The sequence below is a fragment of the Heliangelus exortis genome, chromosome Z (genome assembly GCF_036169615.1).
Source record: "Heliangelus exortis chromosome Z, bHelExo1.hap1, whole genome shotgun sequence".
Classification (NCBI taxonomy): Eukaryota; Metazoa; Chordata; class Aves; order Apodiformes; family Trochilidae; genus Heliangelus; species Heliangelus exortis.
This window is the reverse complement of record NC_092454.1, coordinates 13,842,824-13,861,304: the sequence shown is the minus strand read 5'-3', so window position 1 is coordinate 13,861,304 and position 18,481 is coordinate 13,842,824. Positions and strand designations below refer to the sequence as shown.

General features: G+C 40.3%; 1 protein-coding gene across 2 annotated transcripts in view; it reads right to left on the bottom strand.

The window, feature by feature from the left end:
• Positions 1-18,481, bottom strand: part of EGFLAM (EGF like, fibronectin type III and laminin G domains) — a 73,120-nt gene that overhangs the window by 32,048 nt on the left and 22,591 nt on the right. For both annotated transcript variants that reach the window (XM_071730643.1, XM_071730642.1), the window contains exons 5-7: positions 14,660-14,777; positions 14,270-14,405; positions 7,858-8,024 (exon numbers count right to left, since the gene is read on the bottom strand). In XM_071730643.1, coding sequence (XP_071586744.1) covers positions 7,858-8,024; positions 14,270-14,405; positions 14,660-14,777 — 421 coding nt within the window. The remainder of the gene's footprint in view (positions 1-7,857; positions 8,025-14,269; positions 14,406-14,659; positions 14,778-18,481) is intronic.

Below are 18,481 nucleotides of genomic sequence, written 5' to 3'. Positions count from 1 at the left end.
TGCAGAATAAAGAATGAAATACCTTACTGACCTGATTCTGGCAGGAGAGTATTTTTCTAAAACCTCCTGTACTGTCTTTTGCCATGACTGCAGCACAGAGATCCTGGCAGACAGATATGAAACCAAGGATGCATGCACCAGATAGGAACACATGCCCTGCCACCCTCCCACCATAAACTCTATGAGAATCCCATATTAACAGGCTTTACATGTTATATCAGCATACAGAAAAATCAGAAGCAAATGAGTAAAGGTAATGAGGTATTCACATTTGCAACCAAAACAGCATGTTAAGCTGAGAGAGAATGTGTATAAACTTTCCACTTTAACACATCCACTTAATAATCTGTAAATAGTACAATTTAACCATTTTTTGAACAGAATTATTCAGCACAGAGTTCTACCAATGGAATTAACCAGAGAACTCACAGATATATGACTGGTAGTGATATGAGGACAACTGGACAAGCTGAATCCAGATTATTTCTGCTGATGACTGTGAATGCACTGGCAAGGGAGTATTACTGGAGAAACGTGCTGAAGGTATATGAACTGCTTGCAATCCTGAATTAATGATGGGGAGGGCAGGGAGAGGAGAGGAGAGGAGAGGAGAGGAGAGGAGAGGAGAGGAGAGGAGAGGAGAGGAGAGGAGAGGAGAGGAGAGGAGAGGAGAGGAGAGGAGAGGAGAGGAGAGGAGAGGAGAGGAGAGGAGAGGAGAGGAGAGGAGAGGAGAGGATTTTAAAATACATGCATTTCTACAAAAGAATTTCAATGTGCCAACCTCAAACCACTGTAAATATTACTTGCAGTTTACTAGAAGTTATATGAACAATGCAAATCTGTTATATGAACAATGCAAATCCCTTCACTAACTCAGCTTCCAGCAGATGCAGCAATTTTCTGCTCACTGCAGTCCTGTTCCTTTTAAGTCAGCTCTGTAATATTATTTATTACTGTTATATGGTGTGTCTGAAACCATTTCAGAACTCATTCAGTCCTTCTAACAGATGAAAGTGAATTTGCCTAAGAGTAACAGAATCCATAAAGCCAAGGTGGGGAAAGAAAAAATTAAAACTATGGTTTCAGGGAAAACATTCTAACCTGTATTCAAGCAAGCTGTGATACAAAACCTCCATTTTCTAATTGGAGGTCACAAGCTACAAAATAAACATCTGTTGTAGTCCAAATTCTGCCAAACTTTTTCTTCTTTCAAGCAAGCTCTCTATTGGATTTATCAGATTTAGGTTCAGTAAGGATGGCAGGAATGAAGTAATACAGAGAAGTATCTTCATACACATAGGAATACCTCCATATATCTTCAACACATATGAATGTTAGGTTTGAGATTTACACACAGATATGCACACTTGCCTACACTTGACTTGATTTTAATGCCATGCCAGTTTAAAGAAGTGTAACTCATAAACTGAGTGGAGATCACTAAACTACATCATTAACAACCAGCATGCAAAGTGGCCTGGTAATGTAGGGAAGACAGAGAGCTCCCTAAAGCAGAAGGCCATTTTCATCTGGCAGACCCAAATGTTCCATGCTTTTTCAACAGAAGACCAAATGTAACCACTGCTTTAAGCCAGGTAGTGATTCCTTTCACCTTATTGAACTGTTACGTTTAGAACCTGAAGAGAAGTTATAGCTTATTATGAATGGTGGAAAAGACTGTTTTGAGGCCCTTCTTCAGGGCCAGGAGAAGTATCACTTCAGAACACTTCATAATATCCACAGATCTCTAATATGGTCCAAAAATCTCTGCTTCCACTCCCCCTGGCTCCATTTGAGATTCAGCACATGCTACATTTTTCCACTTGCTAATCTTTGACCAGTATTTGGTAATGCATAATGCACCTGGGATCAATGAGACACAGAAATGCACTCTTTTCTAAGTATACCTGAATTTATAGAGGTCACTACACACACAAACCATGAGACCACCTAGCAGCCCACTGGCTTCTCAGTCACCATGCTCTGTCTTGTACTTGGTGTTTCCTCCCTGGATGTGACACAACACCCACATTTGATGTGATGCAACAAAACTGCAAAACAACAGAAAGCAGACAAGCTAACATGACTTTTGAAGAGAAATCCCTATGTCAGCCCTTCTCTTAAGAGCATTGTGTAGCTTTGGTAAAGACCTCACCTGATAGTGGGTAGCAAATCAGGGACAATAAAGCAAAGAGGTACACTGCAAATACCAAAACAAAGACTAGAGAAATAATAAGCATGCTATAATTTCTTTAAATCTGTGTTTCAGTGTACAAGGAGATGAAGCCCATTTAAGACCCTTTACCAGGTCCTATAATCCTATTTTATAACTAATTGGGAATCCTGTGGGGGGTCATGAACTTTTGACAGATTCTTTCTAAAGAATCAGGGATTAAGTTATACCAAAGAAATCTTTCTCAAAACAAACAGAAAGCCACATAAATTTCTGTTTTGCTGATTAGGTGGCCATCAGTAGACTGATCAGGAGACACAGGAGAGTGTAAGAGGTAGCCAGCAGACAGTGATTAAATGAAGTGCTGACAAACTAATCACCTTCATGCAGGTCTAAATCCAAAAGACATCAGGGGCATTTTAATCTGGGTTTTATTCTTGTCAGTGACTCACAGTGAGACACTGCATACCTCTTGGCCTGTCTCTTGCCTTTTGTCCTTGTCTCTATAAATATGAGGGCTGCCTTTGTAAAGCCATTGCAGGTCTGTGGGAAAGAGCTCTGTGGAAAAGCTCTAACTGTTATGTCCCAGGCACATCACCATCATTTACACCAAAGTTTGGGGCCAAGGTACAGTCCTTTTCCTGTGACTGGGCCTCAGAGGGTACTTCCAAGCACTGTGCAGAATATTTAAGCACCTGTGCCACTGCCTTGCTCAGTATGAGTCTGGAAGTGACAGCCAGGGCTAGAGGAAGGGATGTACCCAGATGGAGCAGCCACTTGTGTCACGTTTTCTGTGGAGAGAAGCAGGAGGGTATTTTTAACAGAAGAAGCTTCCTCTGTTGGTCTGGAAAAGCCCAAGGCTTGTGACCTCCCAAGCACAGTGCAAACCCCATCTGTTTCCCCAGGCAATGAAGGGTATTTAAGCAATGCAGGTGATGACAGTTTGTTTGATTTTTCGGGGCAGTTTATTTTGTTGTTACTAAACTTAATATGTGAAATATTTTTTTCAAGTAAATTATCCATGAACCATTGAAAGGTTTGATACAGCTAAAAACCAACAAACATTTAAGTGAAATACCTGAAACCTGCCTCTGTAATTAAGAAAGGCAACAAAAATTTATTTATTACATAATTTTCATCTATTTAAAAAAAAAAAAAAAGAAAAGAAAAGAAAGAAGAAAACAAATCACAAATAAATTAGAGCCCTTGGGGAAACTTGCCCTCTCTTTTCTCCCAGAAAATGGAGCTATGTAACATAAACCAAGCATGCATTTTTTACTAGGAAAGGGGATAACTGCTTATAATCAAGGCCAAATGTTCTTCTTGCCAGTGCATGGGAGGTCTGTCACTTTAGGTGGTATGGTCAGCAACCCTTCAGAAAAACATTTTAGCAAAGACAGCAGTTTCCTATGCTGAACTGAGACAATGTAGTCAAGAGAACTTCAGAGCCAGCCACCATTTAAATCAGAATGAAAGAATTAGATGTAAGAATGAGAAAAGCTCCAGTACAAAACATCCTCAAGTGGCATGGACTCATGGTCTGCAGGACTCATCTCTATCTTACCCTCTCTACAAGAGCTGTGAGAGATTCTACTCAATGCAACACAGACACTAAAGGTCCAGTGCATTCGAGGCAATACTGGATGGGGTTTTTTCAGTCAAAATAAGCAACAGAAAAGCACCGATTGCTTCAAATCAGATATGAAGGTCTGTGATATTAAACAATTAAGCTATAATTTTTTTTTTTTTTTTTGATCCAAACACATGAAGGACTTTAGTTCCAGCATTATGTGAACTAAGACATATCTCTCCTTATGCAAAGGAGACAGATACAGTCCACGGACTGGACTTCTGCCAGCTTCCTAATATATTTCAGGTATTTATGAGCAATATACAGGCACTCAGAAAACAACATCAAATATCTGTGGTGTGTTTCACTGTTCACATGGGAGGAGGCACCATTTTAATGATGAAGTTAGTCATGCCTCCAACACACACCCCAAAGAACAAAAGTGCCCCATTGTTAGACATACCAACTGTCTGACATCCTTCTCTGCTGGCACTTGGAGAGATTCAGGCATCTGGTGCCATCTGAGATGCCTCATGTTACCTGAAGCATCCCTAGAGGATGGTCAAGTGTCTGGGAGACAAATGGGATACACTGCATCCTCCTGCAGTGACAGCTGAAAACCACAGGACCCAGGGGACCACAAATCCACAGAATGTCTACACCTGAGCAGCTGAAATCAATGATTAACTGGGCCAAAGCAGGTAACCATTGGCTTTCTGGCTACTAGAAGGGGGAAGGTACCTGCAGATACATAATGTGAATAAAGAGTAAGTTTTACTTGGTTGCCCTTAAGCTTAGCGTGCATTTTTTTGTTACATTAAACTTGTCAACAGTTTAAATCACTCTTTAGGGATTTTTACTGTTTTGTGTGAAAATAAATAGTCAGGCTATGCATGGCTTTAATTAAGAGATTTTTTCACAACAGAAGTTTAGCTTTTTTACTAATGCACAATGTACTTGTGTATCTGGTTAACATCAAACTAGTTTCTTACACAGGCTTCACCACAAAAGCCAACTGAGAGCTGCTATGCTCAGTTACATTTTTCATTCCAGAAAGATACTGAACTTATCTTTAAAGGCACATATCCATTGCTCCCTTTGAAAACCACTCCTTGTTCTGCAGAAAGCTGTATGTTATGTGGACAGGTATCCACAAAATAACAAAGTTTCACAAGTAGTGTCTATATGTAGTTTTAGAGCCCATTGGCAAAATTCATCTTGGAAACTAAGAGCAGCCTGACAAAGGAACCACATTTGCTAAAGGATCCAGAGTTGGCTAACAAGGCCCTAAGCACATCATGGACATGACATGGCCCAGGCTGCTGAAATTCTGTGTGCTCATGGGGGTCTACCCCAAGCATTGCCAGCCCCTTGGTTCAGGGGCTGTGAAACCCAAGTGCCTAACATGGACCAGCACAGCATTTTTGAGCCTATTCTGGGAGCAGTACAACACATACAGTACACTCACTTTTCAGGTGTGATCCAGGTACGGAGAGTCAAACCCCCACCCCCTATGAACCTCTCCAGAAAACTGCTTATATACACTGGGTGTGAATTTCCCTCCAAGTTCTACTGACAAAACCCCATGTTTTAGAACCACCTTCACAGGTCTGCAGAACAGGTGGCTTCAAAAGGCAAAGTACCTTTCTTGTAGCACCACAGCAATCAGCACAGCATGAAGGCTACTCCACCCTTCAGAGCTTAAACAATTTACTTTTTCTGACCAAAGAATATAGCCACTTGCATCCAAAGATAAACTGGATACTGAGGAGCACAAAAGGGTGTCTGAGGCAGCAGGAACTGAGAATTAAGGATCCAGGGGCCAAGAAAGCCCAGAGCATGCTGGTTTTCACAACCAAACAAATGCTTCAAAAATTAAACTTATGAGTTCAGCAGCCCTGAAAACCTTCATGCAAACTGCTCAAGGGATTGATTTTAGGACACATGGAAAAAAAGAATGGAAACTGCTGTGTGAGAGTCAGTGAAAACAAGGCATTTCAAGTTAGGGAGGGTATTTAGAAAGAAACCCTTAGTGGGCAAAAATGGGGGATAACTAGGGATGTGCTCCACATTTCTGTAGCACGCAAATTCTACCTGGAGAGCTCACAGTCCTACCCAAATATCAGCAGCTTGTTTTCTACCAGTTAATTAAAGATGATTTGCAACTGACGATGTAGGTAAGAAAAGAAAAAAAAGTCAGATTTTGCTCTATTTTAATAGTTCATGAATCTGCTAAAATTATACCGTCATTTTCTTGCATAGTATTCTGTCCCCTATAAATGACTTCCAAACTGGAACTGAAAACTACTGAAACCTTTTAAACACAATAAATACTTTGGCACATTTAGGATATATCTCAGTTAGTCCTCATAGTCTGCCAGCTGGGGCTCTGCTTCCTCCCCTCAGTCTCAGATGATACTTAGCTGGGCAGGAGTGCTGATCTGCCTGAGGGTAGAAAGGCTCTACAGGCAGACCTGGAAAAGGCTGGATTGATGGGCCAAGGTCAGATGTATGAGATTCAACCAGGTCAAGTGCTGAGTCCTGATTTTCGGTCACAACCCCATGCAACACCACAGACTTCAGGAAGAGTGACTGGAAATCTGCCCAGAGGAAAAGACCTGAGGATGATGGTTGACAGCTGGCTAAATATGAGCCAGCAGTGTGCCCAGGTGACCAAGAAGGCCAACAGCATCTTGGTTTCTATCAGAAATAGTGTGGCCAGCAGGTCTAGGGCAGTGATAGTGCCCCTGCACTCAGCATTGGTGAGGCCACACCTTGAATCCTGTGCTCAGTTTTGGGCCCCTTGCTCCAAGAAGGACATTGAGATGCTGGATCATGGCCAGAGAAAAGCAGCCATGCTGGTGAAGGGTCCAGAGCACAAGCCTTATAAGGAGCAGCTGAGGTTTGATTAGTCTACAAAAGAGAAAGCTGAGGGGAGACCTCATTGCTGAAAGGAGTTTTTAGTGAGATAGGAGTTTGGCTCTTCCCTCATGCACCAGGTAACAGGATGAGAGGAAATGGCCTCTAGATTGTGCCAGAGAAGGTTCAGATTGGGTATTAGGAAGAATGTCTTCACTGAAAGAGTGCTCAGGCATTGGAATAGGTTGCCCAGGGAAGTGGAGTTACCATCCCTGGAAATGTTCAAATGCTTGGATATAGCATTTCAGGGCATGGTCTAGTGGCCATGGTGGTGTTGGTTTGATGGTTGGAATTGATGACCTTAGAGGTTTTTTCCAGCCTTACTGATTCTTTGATTCTCTGAGTGTGGACTTTGTGCTGTGTGAGAGACATGATTTATACAATTGGCAACATGGTTTGGCATTGGCTGATCTGGGATTCTCACATAACGCTATGACTTTGGGGGTGATGAAGAGCAATACCACCATACCACAGAGACACTACCACTGAAAAAGGATTATATCCCAAGGAAGATCATCAGATGTGCATAGGACCTACTCCTTATTGCACTGTGCATAGCCTACCTTGCTTCAAAAATGTGAATGTATCTATTAACAGGTTGTGATTATTCAGGTATATTTGAATGTATTTTCATCTATCACTTGCTTTGCAGCTTCTAATCAAACAGGGATATTCACTTGTTTATCTCACTATTTTTATGACTGTGTTTAATAGTTTCAGAGCCTTAGCACTCAGAATACAATCTAGACTTTCTTTGGTCTATCTGAGTTGTTTAAATTATAAACATAATATGCAAAGTGCTCTTTCAAAGAACAGGAACAAAAAAAAAAAAAAAGGATGAGAGACCCGTCTCTTTCATTTCTCCTCATGATATTCACTTATCAGTTCTGTGTGAAGACAGCACAGAAGGCAGTAAATAGCAATCCAAGAATACTTGATGATGGTCCCTAGAGCAGAGAAAGAGCATGAGAGCACTTCTGCCTGGAGCTTTTCACATCTTTGCTTCTGTCTTGACTTGCACAAGACGCTGAAAGCTCCATGGACAGGAGTGAGAGGCATCAGACTGGGAGTGCCTGTGCTTGGTGTGTAGCTCTTCCCACCAACAGGCCCTCCACAAGCTGCCCCACATGCAGTTTGTTTACAGGCATGCTTTATTTTTATATAGCCTTAATCACAAAAAGTTGGTTCTACTCACTGAATGTCCGGATTACATCGCTCGGAGCACTGGCAGGGCTGGATCCAAAGGAGTTTGCAGCTCGTACGGCAAACTGATACTTGGTATTTGGGAGAAGTCCCTTGAGAACCATGGACTCCATCTGGATCTGCTCTCTTATTACTGTCCAATTGCTGTCAAGGTCTGGCCTTCAGGATCAAAAGAAGTCAAGATAATAAATAATTAAAGCTGTCTGTATAAATTAATTGCCTTTAAACTTTCCTGGGAAATACACAAGATAAATGAGATATGAGCCTGCTAAATCATCGCTGAAATCCTTCACTCTTAAAGGGACTGTGAAACCATTACCAAGCTGCAAAGCCTGTGAGATCAAAACTGTAGTGATAAAAAACCAATATTCAGATTTTGCATATGAACCCAGAGAGGTTTGGAGAGCAGTTTGACAAATCAAGTTCTGTTTATCTGTTTTCATGGGTTTGGGGTTCACAGTTTTCAAGTAGGTCAATTGGCTGTATAAAGCAAAAGTTCGTAACAGAGGGAAAGATCTTTATTTGTAAGAGTTTGTGCTCTAATGCCACTAAGTTCCTTCAAACATACACAAGCATTAGCAAGAGGAGAATCCAGTATCTGGTCTCCTGGACAGTCAAGTTAAGCCACCAACAGTGGAAAACCTGTATCCAAAGTCTTCTCTACAGATTAAAAACAACAACAACAACAATAAAAAACAAAGAAAGAAACCAACACCAAAAAAAACACACAAACAATAACCTGGACAATGCATGTGGATTTTGAAAGAGCATTCCCATGCCTGCCTCTGGAAAATGCCTAGTTAACTTTTGATTGATTGACTGATTGTTTGATACTGGAAGTCAACTATCAATAGATGCTTTATTGTCATTATAATCCATCTAAAACCGGTACAACTACTTGCATGGCAGTTTGGTCTCAAATGTTTAAGTTCATCTGCAGAACAACATCAGAAAGGGAAGGGCTGTTTCAAATACTTTGAGAAGGTATTCTGATGCTTTCACAAAATTTCTACTTTCTCTGAAAGTGGTCTCTTATCAAAGAGAGAATGGAATGAGATAGCAAACAAATAAAAAGCAAAACAAAAATGTAAACTTTAACTCTAGGTCACTGAAAATTTTTTAAATTGAAGCCTATGAAAGTAAAAGAGGGACAGAAATTACTTTCAGAGAAAATTATTCCCATTTTCTTTTCTAAGACATTCCTGCAATATTTATTACAGGAAATAACCTCCAAGTGCTCCCTGAATCTAGCAATGTTTACATAGGACTAGCTGCAAATGTTTCCAGCAGTCTTACAGTGAAAATTATAGCACAAGGCAGGCATTTTGTATTTGTTTATTTGCAGCTGGAAGGAAATGCCAGAGTTAATGTACATTTTCTTTTACCAGTCAATACAACACTTACTGATCACTGGGGTTTCATTGCTTTGTGCAGGACCAGCACAGCAACAAAGCAGCAGCTCCCAGCTGCCTGGATCCTGTGCACTGTAGCACACAGGGTGTGAATATTTCATTGTCTTGCTAATAGTAAAAATAAAATCAGAGAAATGAACAAGATGCAATGACAGCTTAACAGACCATCTTAAATCACCCTCTATCAGCCCTTCCTGGTAGAAAGAAGCACACTTATTTTGACTACTCCTTCATTGTTTCCCTCCCCTGAGGCTGGGCCAAAGTGAAAATTCATAGTGTGTTCCAGCCCAAAGCTGTTACCTTTGCTTCCTTTCACATTCTTGCTTAGTGGTGTTTTCAGTTTTCCTGTACACATTTTTTTTTCCCCCCTCTTTTTTCTCTAATTCCACTCCAGGAAATCCCTGCTAGCTCAAGAGCTGCCTCACAGTCTCTTTGCAACAGATCCTGCTGATGCCTGTGGCTGAATGGGAACACACATACAAGGAAGAGACCTATTGCACCCTATGAAGATTCAGAAGATATCACAAACCCTAGCCTAGGCCTTTAACTTCACAAGATTTTCTTCCGCAGAAGTGAATAATAAAGGAAATGCCTGCAAACATGTAAGCATCTGCAGCTGAAGGAGGGGTAAAAGGAGATTTATCATCCAACCTTTGTTATTTCTCCAGAACGTTCCCTGTGTGAACAAATTGGTATAGGGTGAAAAAATGGCAAACAGATGTGGAGAGGAACACAATAAACTCAGACGGTGATGGTGTCCAGGGCCAGCCAGCTTCTGTGTTTTCTAAGCTGGTAACCTTTTGTTGAAAACTATCTGTGGTCTTTTTTGCAGCAGAATTCAGTTTGTGTCAAATTTTACACTGGAAGGGCTCATTCTGATGCTATTTTTCCTGCCTTTCTGTGGAGTTACAAGATCTCTCTGGCTTCAGCCAGGACTTCACAGGACTGCTCCAAATGATTCATCTTTGCATGGAGAAATCAGACCACTTCCACAGGCATTTTCTGCTCTTGAAGTCACAGCTGTGAATCTCCAACACAGAAATGCCATACAGTAAAACTCTGGCAAGTGACAGGGTCAGAGTGGTTTTAAGATCATAAACATGAGGATAAAGTCAACAGGACTGGACAGATAGAAATCAAGAGCAGAATTCTGTCCCAAAACATTTGTATCACCACTTTACATTGTAATATGGGGACTGACTCAGTTTAGAAGTGGAAATTTTTCTGATGCAGAGAACAGAAATTTTACATTCACTTGTACTTCCTCATAAAATCACCTGGAAAATATTTAACAGGGTGAAGAACCTGCTAACAATCCAGTTTTTATACAGGTTTTGATTGTTCTTTTGTGCTATGCTTGTACTCATTTCAAGTGGAAAATTCAGCTCTACTTTTTATTTATTTTTACAAATAGCAAGTATGGTGACAAGTGCAACGTATTATTACTCACTACAGAAAATACCCAATACAGAAAATACTTCACTACAGGGATATTAGTATTGGCAATTATAATAATATGGCTTTATTGGGACACTTTCTACAAAATATATCAACCAGTATGCCAGCTCAACTCTCAGGAAAGAAAAAGTAGACAATTTTCCAAATTAATTTTGTTTGTTTAATATTACTCTGATGCTGTCTAGTATTGTTAAGAATTTCCTCTCTAATTTCTATACCTTCCACTCATCTTTCTTTGTTAATTACCTTTCCAAGGATTTAACTCTCACAAAGAGTAAGTGTTGCAGCAGATGTATCTGTTTCATGCATTAATCAGGAAAGTGGCACTAAAGATATTTTTTTCTGGCTATTAGGAGGAGTCTCCCTGATCAGATTTATTGTTTCATGGTTTTTTTCAAATTATAACAAGTATGACTGCCTGGTACAGTGCAGGGCCAGACACAGCTACTTCACCATGGAACGGATTCAGGGATACAACCTTTTTTTTTTTCAGGTGGAAGCCTTCCAACTAATCAAGAATTCTGTCCACAATACCATGGTGAATCTGCTCTATCCTATCATCCCTATTCTGATATATCTTCGAAGTTTTATTGGGAGAACCTACCTAGGTCATTGCAGCAGAAGTTTCATGTCACTACTGAGATACCGACACATTTCCCCTATATGTCAAGATTATTACTGAAAGCTGTTGAGTCCACCTGTGCACCAGATGATCCTTTTAAGGGGTACTCTGCTAAACATGTGTGATTCTGTAGAAGCTTGCTGAAAACAAAAATCTGGATAAGTTAGTCCCCAAGTTTAGAAGATTGTGTAGGCATTCAACATACTAAACATCTCAGTATTTGGAGCATTTCAGTGAAGATACCCAAGACAGACTTGAGAAATAAGCTTGAGAATAATTTTTTTCATAGTATCTTTAAAAAAAACACCCAGACTAGTATGTTTGTCTATTGTCTGCTTTCATTAGAATATTTTTCATCATAAAATACTTCCCGGCATAAAGCAACAGACTATTAACACTGACTCTGCAATTTTCCACAGATTCCTTTTAACTGTTTTGGGTTTCACACATTCTTTCAAACAGTCCCTATGAACTGTGCACGGAGCAATAAGACCTACATTATACCTTTTCATTTTCAGCATCTAACCAAGTTGGAACTGTAGGCTACTCAGTGTCCTCTTGGGTGTCAAGACCCAAGCAAGAACCTGTGTTACCCCAGCCTGTCCAACATATGAAACCACCTGCAACCCTCTACTGCCTACAGCAAACCAACAGATCCATGCAAATGCCCAAATTCAAGCCCAGATTCAGACCCTAACCAGACACAGGCTGCAAGTTAGCTCTGGTTGTGATTAAATTCTGATGTGTGTGCACAATTACTGTATTGCATTGTCATTTTATCCCCAATATCACAGCTGAGCAAATGGAAAGAGTGTTATCCCCTCATCTCAGTGTCCCAACATGGTTTTTTAGATTTAAAGTCATAAAGTTAGTCCTAAGAGAACTGAAATATTTTTTGAAGTCATAGTTTTTAGAGATTTGTGCTGTACCCAAGGGACATTGCAGATTTGCATAAGAAAGCCACTATTTTTCCAAAAGCACAGGATAATATTGTATTTCTTTGACATAAAAGGATTTAATTGTAAATCTATTTGCAGTCTTTCGTTTTGGTTTTACATTGTTTTAATTCAACAATTCTAACTCATTTTAATACACTTTATAGTAATTAAAACTACAAACAGCAAAAGACAATGAAGCTTAAAGTTAAATCTTTGCCTCTAAGTGCCACTAGGGCTTATGGCTCATTGAAGTTTCTCTAAATATATAACCAAGCTTCCAAGTCCAAGAGAGCATAATCCCAAAATTAACAAACACTCTCCAAGCTTAGCTTAAAATCTCAAACTAAATAGCATAATCAAAACACAGTGCTGTTAGCAAATTCTTTCCCTAAATCTAAAAACAATGAAACATCGAAATTTCAATTACTCGTATCCTCCAACCTAAACAGTGAAGGCAGCTTTCCATTCTGCAGCTGAACAGAAACATTTGAGGGTACACTTTCACTGTGTTAGATGGGGACAATTTTGCCCCCTTCTTCCATTAGCAAGCTCCTGGTGCTGTGATGAAGTGCACATAAAGCTGCAGGCTCCATTTTCTAGCAAAAGCTCAGAGATGACAGAAGTGCAGTCAGTCAAAACTCAACAAAATCCCTTCCCCCTTCACCAAGCACATGAGAGACAAGAGATGGGGAGAAGAAAAAAAGGATCAGGTTATGACTGCATTTGAAAAACAGGTACTGGAGAAATTTCATGCCATTGCTATAGCAGATTTTTCATATAATGTATCTTCAGCCTGTCCTCTTCTTCAGGGCCTGCCTCCCAGTGCAATCAGCATTTGATGGCTTCCCACTAAATATGGGGCATTCTGATTCAAACACAAAGTGCAACAACAGTTCACAAGCAGGCTTCCAGCCTGGGAATTCTTTTCATTATATCAGTACATTTTAGGTTGCAGACAGACACTGAGCATTGAAAACCAATAGTCCTTTCTGTCTGTTTTTACAATAACAATTCTTTCTTAAAAATGAACATGTTTTTCTGAAGAACGATTTTTTGACCTTCACAGCTCAGAGTAGTTAAAAAAGCAATTGTCTCTCCTTATCCAGGAACTTCAGCTAAAACCTGTAACCAGCTATTCCCCCAAAGGATTAAACTTCCAAAGGTTGAATTTTGCATTTAATGTAAGGCCAAACACAGGGTCAAACACACAAAAACAAACAGATATGAGCTTACACAACTGCATTAACAGTTGGGTGCTGACTGACAATGAATACTTGTTCATGCATTCGGATACAATAACCTTCTTCTGACCTTTCATATGCACCTTATAAAATCAACTTTATCAGCAACTTTTCACAGTTCAGTTCTATCACTGCAAATTTTAGAGAGCTCAATATGAAAAACAAACAAACAAAAAAACAAAAATATCAAGGAAACTCCACCAACACTCGCCCCAAGAAATCTAAATAGAAAAGCCAACTTTTGATGTAAACTTGACTAGTATTAGGATAACAAAGAAAGTCCAATTCCTGCAAGCTCAAGACCCAGAATGCTTTTGTCAGGTAAAACTGCCCAACATACTGAGTTTGCAATCCCCAAATTATTTATTTAGCAGCCCGGGGTACTCCAGCCCAGGGAAACTGCTCTGCCATAGACTCTTTTCTCAGTTTGGTTTGACAGCCTTTCATGACAGGACTAACTTAAAATTTCACACAGCCAGGCCTTTATCAGAGGAAACAGAGCAAGTTAGACTGTATTTTCTTCAATCAGAAATTATGACTTACTGGTGATTTTATAAAAAATCAGATTATTTCTGGCAATTCAACACACTTCAAGAGGAAAAGTAAGTGCACTATACAGAGTAAGTAAATAAACCATGAGAAGAATCTATATGTAAATTAAATAGTGCATTGTAGGTGAAAAGCCTGCTATGTTGCACAGACACTGAAATTCAGACTCCATGGGCAAACTTGCCTGATAAACTCCACCATGTAGTACTGGATGGGAGAACTTCCTTCACTCTCTCCAGGCTTCCAGGATAATGCAACTTCTGAATCAGAAACTACCACGATCTGGGGCTGATCAGGCGGTGCAGGGGTCATACATTTGTCTAAGCCAGAAGAAGTGAAAAAGAACAGTATCAGAGAGGAGGACAGGCTAACAACCCAGCAGCCACAGACTTAGGAAGCAAATTTAGAGGCTTCTCCCTTTCCCTGTTGCCCCCTTCAGCCCCTGTACTTTTAGAAAAGCAACAGCAGCAGCATATTGCAGATGACAGCGATTCAGATGTGAGCAACCTGCAGTGTCACCTGCCCTGTGTGACCAGCCACTTTTTGCAGCAGAAGGACGTGTATGCAGTGTTACCTTGGGATAAGGTTGTCACATCTCTGGGCATGCTGGGTCGTCCTTTCCCTGCCCAGCCATATGCTCCAACACTAACACGATGGGGAGTGCCTGGCTTTAGATCCCCGATGACAACCTCCTACCAGAGCCAAGAGAAGAGAAGACAAGAACATTGCTAAAGCTCTCCCATGTAACTGTAGGCAGTGCTGTGAGCTGGGATGCAGGGATGTTACAGGGCATTTTCCATGTGACCTCCTGGGAGGATTGTCCCCAGCCCGGCTCAGAAGCAACAAACACAAACAGCATCACATGTTTCCTCTCAAGCTGCAGCTTCATCCCCAGGGGAGTCCACAGGGTGACCTGGACCCATTTCTCAGCATAACTCATAATGTTTCAGATTGTTTGCATTCACTGTCCAGCTTTTTTGCTGGTGAAGTCAAAGTCACATAGTATTCCCTCCCCTGAGCCAAGTGCTGGCATTTGTTATCAGTCGGGTGCATTTTCTTTATTATTTTGTTTTTGTTTTAAATTCAGAGATCGTAGAAGTTCCTGAGAATCAAGCAAGCTGTTGCAGTGTGAACTGATGATTTTTAATTTCTCACGGATCAGCCCCATTGCCTCTCACAATTTTCCTAGCCTAACTATCAGCCTTGACCTGAAGTGAGCACTTCTCTTGTTTGTCCTTCTGCCATAAATACTGAAAGATTAACCCATGAACATCAGCTGTAAGGGAGGCAATGTTAATCCCTACATGAGGAACCTGTGCTGCTAGATAGTGGTCAAAGGAAACTGGTCAAGTCTCCCAGAAATTGGCAAATGTCACCCCAAAAAATTACATTTTATCACCAGTTGGCATACATAGCATAGATCAGCTTCAGACATTAAGTTCTGGTTTTTAGTGGAGCGTGGGTATGTGTGTATACAAACACAGAATTCTGTACCTGCAGCCTGCATTGAGAGATGTAAATCACAGATTTACAAATTTGACAGCGTATACAATAAACAGAAGTACCAGGTTCCACACCACAGACTGTTCTGAGTGAAAAAAGGCACTTATAAAAACCTCCTTTGCAGAGATTTTTCTTCCGCTTTTCATTCTCTGCTATTAAAAACATTATTCGCCGTGCATGCAAAAATATAGATATCTCCTTTCTTTTCACATTGGAATAGACTTTAAATCTGCTTTTCCAGTTGCAGTAAAATAGTAAACAATGCCAAAATTTATTAACTGCTAAATTTCCTTATGACCATCTTTTGGACAAACTCACCCTTTTTATTCTTTAGGGAACTTATGTTATTACTACAACACTATTAGGCAACACCCTGCCATCTGTCATTTTGCTAGCTGCAGTTTTGGAGCTCCATCACCAATTTCCAATTACTATGGACCATTATCCTGTTTTTCCATCATTCACCCTTGATCTGCTTGAATGATTTGAATTCATCTGGGAGAGAATATACCAATGCTGGAAATGTAACTGCCAAGAGAGAGGCAGCAAGAACACTCACAGAGAAAGATTTATCTGAGTCTTACAGTCTCATAGCTGAAGTGACCCAGATCTTTTCAAAACATGGTCTGAAAACCCAGCAAGTCCTCCTGGTGACAGTTCTGATGTTTCTGCTCCTGTAATTCCATCTTCCCTGCCATACATACTGCCTGTCTGTATTTAAACTGTGTGCATTGGATCCTGCTGGCATCCTTTTTTATTATATTCAATCTTCTGAAAAAATGCTTCGTTATGTGTGTTATTGCTTTCAGACTATTCAGGAACTTGGCCTCTGCAGAGGGTGGAATATTGTTGTACTTGTCTCATATCTTTACCTCCAAATTCAAGTCTAGAACAAACTAAACAGAATGAATCTCATTAACTGCAAGGCCAATCAAGATTGAAGTCCTAATAGCTACTTTTTAAGGTTTTTTTAAGTTCAAAAAGTGTATCCTCAAAATCTTAGCCAGGTTCTGTCTTGCCTTACACCCATGGCTACCTGCCTATTTCTTCTGGCAATGTCTTCATATAATCTGTATCTTTGAGATCAAATTCCTTCTAATCTTTAAAATCAAGATGTTAGTGAATATGTAAAGATTCAGGACATCATTAAGCTACCTTGATCCATGGCAATCTCAGGGAATACCTATCTCACATCAGAGTACTTTCAAATGAGATTCTGGAGAAGAAAAATATTTCCTTATACCTCGCTGTCCAGGAACCCGGGTGTACATATTTCATATTTAGCTGGGGTTTTTTTCCTCCCTCTTTTATTTAGGAGAACAGTCTTAAACCCAGATTTTCTCCATCCCAGAAAAGACAAGAGCAGCCTCACATATATGTAATTGAGATGGTATATGGAAGAGTGATCTGTCCATCATTTTTGTAGTCTTTCTTTCCACTCAGATTTCTTCTGTCTTTCAAAGCATTATAGTGGACATTACATTATTGATGAGTTTCTACTAGGCACCAAACTCACAACCCTCTCACTAAAACCCTACAAAATGACATTTGGTATTTTCATTACAATCTCACACGCTTGAATGGGGCAAAGCAACATGATATCTTTTCTGTGGTAGAGGGGTCAAATGTGTGCAGAAGCCTTATAACTCTCCCTGCCCTGCCACACAGCTTGCCCTTCCTCCAAGCGTGCTGAAACTGAAATCTGGATTGCAAATTATCTTCCAAAGAAAACCTGTTTTCTGTTTTATTTTGCTTCAATCCAAAAAAAACAAAAAACCAAAAAACAACAACAACAAAAAACCCCCCCAAAAAAAAACTAACAAAAAAAAAAAAAAAAACCAAACAAACAAAAAAAAAAAAAGCAGCAACTGAGCTCTATTTAATGACACTTGATCCACTGTCAACTCAAACTCATGCCCTGCACTACTGGTGACTCCCCTTGTTGTATGGGTGTGTTTGGTGATTTGAAAGGGATTGCTATTGCTTTCCATGGCTCTGTGACTGACATAAAACCTCACAACTTTAAAGCCTGCAGCTTTTTCTTCCTTTTTTTTTTTTTCCCTATTTCTTTTTGTGTTCAACTTTATTAATATTGTGCCCAATAGAACTGCCTTATTAAACTGCACTGCATCCACATTTCTCCTGGCTGCTCTCACATCTCCTCTATTACAAGGTGACATAATACAGCTTTAATACATTATCCACCCTGCTAATGCACAGGCACAAGCAAACACACACACACACGGAATCAGGCTACCCAGTTCAGCTCTTGCTAGGACAGCCTCACACAGTCCAGAGAAGCCTCTGTGAAAGCAGAGGGGTCATAACCAGCACCAGCAGAGGAGACAGTAACAGAAACATGAACTATGCAGACTTTACCACAAAACTATTGCAGATTTCTGTAGAGTTTGGTATGAATATAACAGAAAGCGTTTCAGTGAGAACACCACTTCCTGAGGATTAATGACAGCTGGGAGTTTATTAATCCCAGTCAGTCATACTTTTTCCAAAAGTACCCCTCGGAAGTGTTATTTTTTCTCAAGAAGAAAAAAGGGCATCCAGCATGGAACTCTGAAATGCCATCATCCAGGGTTGGCTCTGCTGGGATGGAACCAGATAGTCCCAGTTCAAGCACATCCTGAGGTCTCATCCAGACATCAGCCTCCTACAGCACAACCAAACTTCCCTTAATTCAGACCATGAGAGCTGCATGAGATCCACAAACTTTTTTGGGATTTCTCCATTCCTAGAAGAGATCTCAGAGAAAAAATAATTTGCAAGACATTGCTGATGTCTCAGTTAAACACTGAAGTCATTGCCCTCATCCTACCTAAACCCAAGCACCTCCTACTTGCATCCCCTCTCACTCTCTGCCCAATCTGTTTACTGCTCA